The following is a 9,885-nucleotide window of genomic DNA, read 5'->3' on the forward strand; positions in this document are numbered from 1 at the left end:
TATAAATGTGATCTTATGAAGCAGCTGATGACAGGCGTGACTTTAGATGTGCTGAAATAGCTGAACTACATATTTCTTTCTTCCCTCTATCCATTATAACCACTTGGATTTTTCCCCGTAGGCTAAGGTATGGCAAGTGTCCACACCTTGCCAGGTTCAATTAACTCCCACGTTTCACTGAACAAAAAACGTATTATACTCTGCTGTGATCCCTAAATAAGAAATTCCATGCCGGCTACAAACACCCTTTCAGTCTGAGATCACGTCAGTCTCTCCTCCAGCCGAGCAGGTTCCAGGGTGGCTCTCCTGTCTGCTCACTGGTGACTCCCCAGCTGCGCTCTGTGGTATCCGAGGAAACACTGGAGGTTTCCCCGTACGCGCTTGTCCACTGAATTTTAGTCACGTCCAACAAAAAGGGCAGGAATAACTTCACTATACAGGACTCTGAGAGAAAGACCCCGTCCTCCCAGTTTGCATCCACGCCTCCCTCTCTGCTTCCTATATTATCTTTTTTTTTTGTCTGTTTCAACGTGCTAATCTCTCCAAACGTGAGGACAGCATGACAGGAGGACTGAAGGACGGCGAGACAGAAGAGGTACAGTATAGCTCTCAGCTATAGTTCTTTTAATTTGTGGTTGTTTGTTTGTAGCTGACATTTACTTGTCTTACAGAAGCTGATTATCCCCCCCTCCCCTCAAAAAAAAAAAAGAAAGAAAAAAATGCGTTCACGAGGGGAAAATGAGTGCGCTATGTTTCAGTCCTTATCTTGCGCTCTGGCACCCAGTCATGAGCACTTCTCCCACACAGGCTAAGAGAATGCGAAGGTCGATGCAGTTTACATTAGAATGTGGGTGTGAGGATTTTATCTGTTAAGTCCTCTTTCAGCACAGTAACCGATTATTTACGCACAAACATTTAAACTGTACATTTCCATGCGTTATACAAGGGGGAAACAAATCCATTTTTTTACCGTAAAATTCTGAATTTCAGTCACAAATCTCCCCTGTCCTTTAATGCCAACTGAAGTCGTGTGGTGTGCGTAATAACATAAGGTGCTTGACTCGTAGGATTGAGGAGGATCATAGAAGCCAAAGGGGTCTTTACGCATTTTTAAATGATTAAAAAAACACGGGTCCAGTAAGTTTTTGCATACGTAATGTGAACATATTACAAATGACATTGCAAATATAACTGAATTCGTGATTTTCTTTACTTTCTAAATATATATTTTTCGTGTAGGAAGAGTATTAATTGGAGATTCGTTCATATTTAAAAAATAACGCCTTTGCACGTTTCTCAAAAGTGTTTCCATTGCCATGGGTAGACTACACGTTGAATCAACTGTATGTCATGTTAACCTACTGGATTAGTGTCTGGGTGGTGAGGACCCCTTGCGGCTGGATGAAGGGGTGTGGTACTTTACTTTCTATTCACTTAAACCCATCCCTGTTTGTGGGGAAGCCTGGTAACTTGCAGCTCCAGTCGCTCTCTCTCTCAGCGCGCTACACACTATTCCTTCGCCTCTTCACCCTCTTCTCCTTCTGTCTCCCCCGGCTCCTTGCAGGAGTTTCTGCATTCGCCGTTTATCCGAAAACAAGGGAACATATATAAACCCAACAACAAAGACATGGACAACGACAGTCTGAACGAGAAAACGATGGAGGATGTCCACACCAAAGAGATCGACCTGGTCAACCGGGATCCCAAACACATAAACGACGACGTTGTCAAGGTGAGTTAAACTTCAAAGACTGGTAACTTCTGAACTTTATGTTTTTCGTCCATGGCAACCGAAACCACCTGTTCCCGAGTTTACACAGGGTTTACCTGTATGACAGGCGCTGCAAACTGAAATAATCTCTAATAAACGATGTCCATTTTATTTCTATGAGCTGTCAAACAAGTTATCTGCGCGTCGGACACGCATGCAGTTTTGCGCACCTTTGCTATGCGCCGTGTAAGTGTTACCACTCAGTGTCTTCCCCTATTAGGAAGAAGCTTTGCAAACGTATTAAAGATCATTGAGCTGCAGCGATACAATGGCATGCCTTTGTGTGGAGTGGGCTTGAAACGTGAACGTCCCAACTTCGCTCCAACAGAGGAAACATAACCTATTTCCTGTTGTTGGAACACACATTTCCCACAGTCCTCGCTGCACACGCCTGTCTAATGGGAAAGTAGAATTCTGTCCATAACAGAGAAGTCTCGTCGGATAAATACTCAGTACTTATTTTTGTTAAAAGCACAGGGAGAGATGTTATAGCGGCAAAGGAGTGGTGCGCTGCAAGCCACCTGATTCATCTGTGTGGGAGAGAGGAGCAGCAGCCGTGTGCGCCCGGCTGTGCTCCTCTCCAGCTGGTGCATCTGGTTACATCAGAGTGGGGTCAAGCAGCTCCCTGCGTGTTCAGGAAGGGTCAGATCTTTGAAATTCCTGAACTCTGCCTGGTTAAAAGAGGGAAACACCCAAGTGGGCGATTAGTATGAGGGGATCCCTCACCACTCCTTATCCTCCCTTCTTTCCTCCCATTCTGCCACTGCCCCCTCCGTTTCCTCCCCGCATGCCTATAGTTGCGTCAGAGGAGTGAGTCCATTTGTTTCTTTTTGTTGGCAAATACAAGGTTTTCAGTAGAAATGTCGCTGCTGATTTAACTAATCAGACCATAACTACTGAATATAACCTTTCTCTTTAAAAAATATATAAATGTGGTAAAGTTTCATCCCCTGACAAATTGACTGATGAAAACATACTGACAGAGCATTTTGATTAAAACAACCATAATACACATATACAAGGAATCCATTAAAAATGTTGTGCTCATTTAATTTTCTGTTATTACATGACACTCATTTCACATACAACCTGCCCAAAAAGTACATTTTGTCTTCTATTTCTCGTTAAATATTTGAAAACACTTCGTTTTTATGGAGTTTATCACTGTCTGAGAGGCATGTGTGTCACTGCCAGTTTGTGCATTTTTCCCATATGACGCACAAGTCTATATAAAATGTGCTATGAACACGATGAATTCACATGTTTGTATGAAAACACTTTTACAAAATATTTGTTGCTGGGTTTGGAAAGAAAAACACTCTCATTCTCTAGTTTTCCTGTTTGCTGCTTCTATCCCAACTTCTTCCACCACTCTCTGGCTGCTCTCTCCCTGCTCTCCTCCATTGTGACAGTGAGTCAGACTCTCCTTCCAGTCTCAGAATAGAATGCAGCTTCACGATTGTCCCACCCCTCGCTAATCAAGCCAACAGACTGCTGCTGAAATGACCTGACAACACATGTGCATACACTGTAAAAATGAACATGCTATAGGCAGCCGTCTTAACGTAAGACGGCTGAAACCTTCAGCTTTTAACTAGCAGTAGTAAACATCTATTGGTAGTAATAGATGTTTACTAATAATACAAAGTAAACTGGTAGTAATACTTAATACCTTGTCTTCTTGCAACATAGAGACGTATCAGAATCCTTCTTTGTAATAAATTATACTTTAAAAAAAACCTTTCATATTGAGTTAATAAATCCCAACAGAGAAGCCTCTGGGTATATTTTATAACGAGAGGCCCTTAGGTACTCATCACCTCCCTCTGGATTTTGAGAGTAAACACTGATAAGTTTGTACAGTGTGCTGTATACAGCAGCTCCGAGGTGCTTTGAGGTCAGTGAAACAGCTCAGCCAAGTGGAAGCGTGCATTCAGTATGCCCCGATGAAACACACAAGCAGGGAATCCCTTCCAGCGATGCTCGCTCTGCAATCCACCATGACCACACGCAACCCTCAAATACCGGACTACCATATAAATCTGTAAAGCACGCATTCAGACACACTGCTTAGATAGCACACAGACACAAACACACAAACACTGCATTCTTATAATCAAAGGTGCACTCCTGTTGCTGCTGCAGCTGGCCTCAATCACCTGGCCACATCAAACAAGTTCCATTACTGCCATGCGTTTGGAGTTTCTCCTGCAATGATTTTTTTTTTCCATTTGGAGGAGTTGTGGGATTTTATATGGGAGAGGAGGAGCTTAGGCCCAGCAGCGAGAAAACTGAAAATGCCCCCAGTGGAGAAAGTTTTTTAGAGGGAGTTGTGAAAAGTTTGAGCTCTGGCAGCAGATCTGAAGTCTCTATGGTAAAACTGAAAGGAATGAAACACTCCCACTAGGACTGCAAAGTCTATTTTTGGTCCACTCTTAGTGGTATTTTTACTTATCTGCCTCATTCTGGGATTTTTAGTTGATTGCAGATGCCTCTGGGTATGGGATCTTGTTGTATGTAAAGCTCACATGTCCTGCTTTGATAATGTCTGTGCTTTTTATTAGCCTGCGCACTCCGCTGTGGGCTGAGACATCAGGCGCTATTAAAACCTTTTTGAACTCAGTGTAGATTTGTTTCCGTGCAAATGGCATGCAAATTTAACAAAGCGTGTAGAGCTATGACAATAAATACATGCAAAAGATTCCGTTTTATTTTTACTCGTGTGGCGCCAAATAATAGCAATAATCATTCCAAGACACTTTTATATTGTGGTATAAGCTTGTGTTTTGATCCAAAACAAGTCGTGTGTAAATCATTGTGTTCTGCCACCTAAAACCAAACACACTGACCACTAAAACCCTGCAAATAGTTCTGTAGAGCACTACACTCTGACCTTCTTCTCCTGGAGCCCACTTTGTCTATTCAAGCATAGTCGACAGCCTTAAGACAGAGCTCCAGAAACAGAACATGACCTTATTTACGCAATAATACAGTTGCCTTGCTGACTGGTCACACGCTGGCCTCGAGACGCTATTGTTTCATATCAAACGTCTCAATGGAGGTCCCCTTTTTTATTTAGCACAAAAGTGATATTTTCTTAATGTGACTTGTTTATTTGCTTATTGAACTAATGTTCTTCATTCAGGAACTGCTAGTCCCTAATCCTTCTTTAAACATGTAAATAATTAGATTAAACTGCCTAACATAACTGGATAAAAGATGTTTTCTATAAGGGATGCCCATATCACTTTTGGACAGTCGGAATTCAAACAGCATTCTTGCCAAAATCCCACTTAACACTCGAGTGGCTTACAAAGGAAGCCTCTCCTGAATTACAGCAAAGGTAGTAATGATAACTTTCCTCAGAATTGCAAATGAATAACAATACTTAAAAAAAAGAAGAAGAAGAAACCCAGGAAAAACACCAAAGAGCACCGTTTTATGTCAGGAACTCCCCACCACCCTGCTGTGGTTGTTTGTGCCTCTCTGAAGAAGGCTCTCATTTAGTCTCAAAGTTCTGGAAACTGGCGCCGAGTTGGCCCACTTTAAAATTTGTAGCTGTGGAAAAATTAAATGGACGGCGGGCTGGTTTTGTGGCTGCAGTTAGTTTTATATTATAAGGCTGTAGTGAGCTTCGCCAGTTGGTGTTGTGAGAGACGCTTTGTGCTGCTTTCAGGATAAAAGAATTGGACTTACAAGCTGATGTTTCAAGGCAAGAAAAAAAGGCTGGATGTGAGGAGTCCTTTTGCTAGGACTGTAAAAAATATTACATTCACCCCAACATAAAGAATAACAGCATGGCATGAAGTCCTAAGACACTCACTGTTATGAACTTCAGTGACTGGTATGTGATTTGGAGCCGTGCATTATATTACAGATTTCTGATGTATGGATGCTGTTGCAAAATTAGAATCTTCAATCCAGTTTATTTATTCCAGATTTTATATAAAAGTTGCACTCTGGTTGCTGTTATCACATTATTTGTAATACAAAATATTACATAATATTAATTCACTTGGAACATTCTTATTATATTGGCAAATCTTAACCGATTACTGACAGTCTGCAAATTTACATTACATGTAACATAATAATGGCAAGAAAAGGGAAGATTAAAAGCAAAGTGAAAATATTAAAAAGATTTTTGAGGATAAATATTTTCAAGTTGACTGGTAGAAAATAGAAGGAAGGAGTTGCAAGAGAGCTATTTTTTAGATCTAAATTTCTATTTCATGCTACTTTAAACAGGAGACAAAGAAATGCATTATTTATTTAGCTTATACCAGTATAGCTCTCTAACTTTCTATATGTATTTTTTTAAATCTAAAAAATACCAGAAGGTTATATATTGTCAGCTCTGGATTAAGGGCAGTTACATGTACTATTGCTATTATCAATAAATATCCCTATAGAGTAATAAATACACTGCAGAAAATCTGTATCACTTTTTAGTAAGATCTGAAAGTGGTCAAGGTCGGACAGTTTGTGTAAGCAGGAGTCACATCTTCCAGATGGTGCATCTCCTAGGAATGAAGCACTTCACTTTTCCATTTCATTGTTAGTGTAACACTAGATATTATCTGCTTGACTTATTGGTATTGCAGCTATTAGCCTTCAGTAGCCCAACTACTTTGACATGACACAGTCTCCAAGTAACTGTAAAATAAATATTGATTTGGGGCTCAGAGGCCTAGGAAGAGGCTGACCGGGAGAGGAAGGTAGGTTGAATAAGCACTGAGATGCCACTTTTCCCTCCATTCTTTAAACACCAGCAATCAGCCTGTGCACACTTGCATTGAGTTTCCTATTAAAAAGAAACCTAACAGGAGATGGAGGATGTAGCAGAAGCCCAACAGCCCAACAGTTCATCTACCAGTAACATTTCCTATTTTTTCTGTGTGTCCGGTCATTTCCAATGTAGGAGGCACGGGAGAACAAAGCCCCTGGGCTGATTTTCAGAAATTGAAGCTGATACCAGCGATAGCATTTGTGCAGTCAGTGTATTGGGTGGGGCAGATGCTGGATTGCGTACCAGTCGCTGCTAGGAGAGGTATAAATCTTGTCAAGAATCCCACCCTCCAACTCTGCGAAGCTGACATATTAACAGGGAGTGAAGTTGATTTGTGTGGAAATAATGAGCTTGGCTTTGACAGCGATAAAGTTTCCATAGTGGTTTCATTTGCGCCATATCAGAACTCTTGTGAAACTCTGTTGGCAGGGGATGAAGGTATTTAACAAGTCAGAGTGTTGAGTTTCAGCTGAATGTGGTGCTGATATGTTTTTCTGTGTCTTAAAATTCCATTTTTCACACAGGGATAGTTCACCGAAAGCTTTGTATTCTCATACAAAGTTTTTACCAGCAATTTCTAACTCGTCCACTTTCATCTTCCTTAGGTTGAATTTGAAGATGTGATTGCAGAACCCGCAGGGACCTACAGCTTCGACGGTGTGTGGAAAGCCAGCTTCACAACCTTCACTGTCACCAAGTACTGGTGCTACCGCCTGCTGACGGCACTGGTGGGCATCCCCTTGGCGTTGATCTGGGGAATTTTCTTTGCCATCCTGTCCTTCCTGCACATCTGGGCTGTGGTGCCGTGTGTCAAGAGCTACCTGATCGAGATCCACTGTGTCAGCCGCGTCTTCTCTATCTGCGTGCACACCTTCTGCGACCCGTTCTTTGAGGCCATGGGCAAGTGCCTGAGCAGCATCCGAGTCAGGATGACCAAGGAGGTGTAGCATCCCAAATCAGGAGGAGGATTCAAAAGAGGGCCAGAAGAATGGGGCGGGGCGGCGCAATGGAGATGGGAGGGGAGTCAGAACAACAACCAAAAAAACCGAAAGAAGACGAAGAAAATAAATGGAAAATGTGTTGAGACTTTTCCAGAGTGGGGTGGGGGCTGGGTGGTTGTTTAGAGGTAAAGGGGTGCTGTGACATGGCACCTAACCCCACCTTTTTCTAACAGCTGTTTTCTCCTGTTTTTTCTTTTTCTGTCTACGTTAGTATTTTTTTTTATTTTTCACTGTTAAGTTTGTCAAGCAGGCAGCCAAGCTCCATATCTTGTTATTAATTTTGCTCCATCATGTAAATTCCTTCCATTCTTACTCTTTGTAGAGAGCATTTCAAACAGATCGATCCGTGCGAAGAGGGGACGTCAGCATCTGCTGTAACCTCTCACGCTCGTGTTTGTTTTTTGGAGCCGTAGGGCAGAGTAGGATAGTCGGGGAGGGGGGGGGGGGGGGGGATGCTGGGGTTGCATACGTTCAAACAGGGAGAACGAGTGAACGCTGCCAAATTCTGTCTGACTCAGCAAAAAAGAACAACCACACGGAGCCAGCAGCACAGAAGCACCCCTCCCTCTGCCCCACACGCCCACTAAAGTGACCTCCCACCCCTCCCCTCTTTGCCCTGCTTTCCAGCAGTCTGACACACTGAACCTGCCCCCGTTTCCACATGTACCTGCACCGCCATGCCAGCAGTTCACCGTCCACCGCGCCCGTGACACAGCCTGACTGAAGCTATCTGCATCTTCGCTCACTCGCTCTCTACACCAGCTTTTTGCTTCGCCTCTGCCTCAAATGAATTTTCTCAAGTCTGACAGAGAATGTCTGAATCTTACAGAACCTGATTTGATTTTTTACTCTTTTGTTAGTTTTGTTTTGTAAGACAAATTTAGACTTTTTATTTTTCATTCAGACTCCACGTTTTATCATCATAGCTCCATAGTGAATGAGGTTTTTTTTCTCTACACTATGAAAATGAAGAACTTGAGGAGGCTTGATTACAGTGCCATTGTTTTGATATCCTGTATGTACTGTGTGGGTGTTTATTCATAAGACAAGACTTCCAAAATGATTCCAGTGCACTAATCTATAGAAAAGTATTGGTAGTGAACAGCACTAATGAAAGTCTCCATGTTCCTCCATTTCCTAATACAGCAGAGTGCAAGCAGTTCATTTTGCACACTGGAGATTTACGCTGTGCAGTGAGGAGCTCGTGTGGAGATGTTCACATATTGTGGTACTTAGGTTAATGCATTGGAATAAAGACAATGTTTGGTGAAATGTGCCCACTCCCCATTTTGGTTTGCTTTTTTTTGGTTTTTTTTTGTCTACAGTTTTGTTTTGTGGCCTTGCTTCTTGACTGTGGACACAATGCTAAATAGCATTAAAACGACACCTCCCACCCCAGGATGGGTGAATTTGTGGATAGGTGAGAATGGGGTGGAGAGAGGGTTGTGTTTAACTGAGACACTAAGCTCGCTTTGACTATATCACCTTTAGTCTACCTGCTGTTTTTTCACAGGGATGATAATATCAAATCGAGATGTTTTTTTTTAAAGCTCTGAAGGTGATATTTTTGTATAAGAAATGATTTTTTTTTCTTCCTTGCTTTTACTGTACCATATCACGCTGTGCACATTAAAATTTAATATAATCCGTTGTGCATTTGTTTATGTTTTATTACCTACAGTTTTACAAGCATGGATAAAGTGATCACTAGCATGTGCTTCCCCATGAAAGTCAGAACCTAACAGTGGGCTGCTTGTTCTTTTATACTTGTGATATTGAGTCATAGCAAATCTAATTGTGTAATGATTCACAGTAGATACTCGGTGACTGGTTTCATTGATGTGCAGTGCAGAAACCAGCCAGCTGGGATTACTTTTGTGGAAAAAAATACATACAGTAAGAATGAAGCTGGAGTGAGAGCTGAACAGAAAAATCATTTCCAGCAGCAGTGCCCTGCAAACCCTCTCTAGTATTTATTTGTATCTCTGTCTCTGTAAATAAGGTCTAATGCCTCCAGTGTTGCCCATAAGCTGTTTTTCTCCAAGAGCCTGGCACACCATTTCCATGGTTACTTGGAAAACAAATAAAGTGTTGAGCAAAGCTCGTGAGACTGGAGTCCACTCTCTTAAATGTATTCAAGTTAATTTACAGTAAGCAAGCACATAATTATGCTGCCCGAGGCAGACCTGGATTCACACTTTAAACAGTATTGTTCAGCAGTTACATCTGAGGAATGAAGTCATGTTAACTTAACAGTGGTTCATTGTTTTAATATGTTTCAAGTTATTTTTAAACATGAAATTAATATAAAAAAAAGGAATCAC

General features: G+C 41.8%; 1 protein-coding gene across 1 annotated transcript; it reads left to right on the forward strand.

Moving 5' to 3' along the window:
• Positions 1-249: 249 nt before the first annotated feature.
• Positions 250-9,664, forward strand: cav1 (caveolin 1). Its single transcript, XM_040026530.1, has 3 exons — positions 250-595; positions 1,565-1,732; positions 7,166-9,664. Exons 1-3 carry the CDS (start codon positions 560-562, stop codon positions 7,505-7,507), a joined length of 546 nt encoding a protein of 181 aa, XP_039882464.1. The 5' UTR covers positions 250-559; the 3' UTR covers positions 7,508-9,664.
• Positions 9,665-9,885: the final 221 nt, after the last annotated feature.

This window comes from Simochromis diagramma, unplaced genomic scaffold (assembly GCF_900408965.1).
Source record: "Simochromis diagramma unplaced genomic scaffold, fSimDia1.1 OVJJ01000293.1, whole genome shotgun sequence".
NCBI classification, from domain to species: Eukaryota; Metazoa; Chordata; class Actinopteri; order Cichliformes; family Cichlidae; genus Simochromis; species Simochromis diagramma.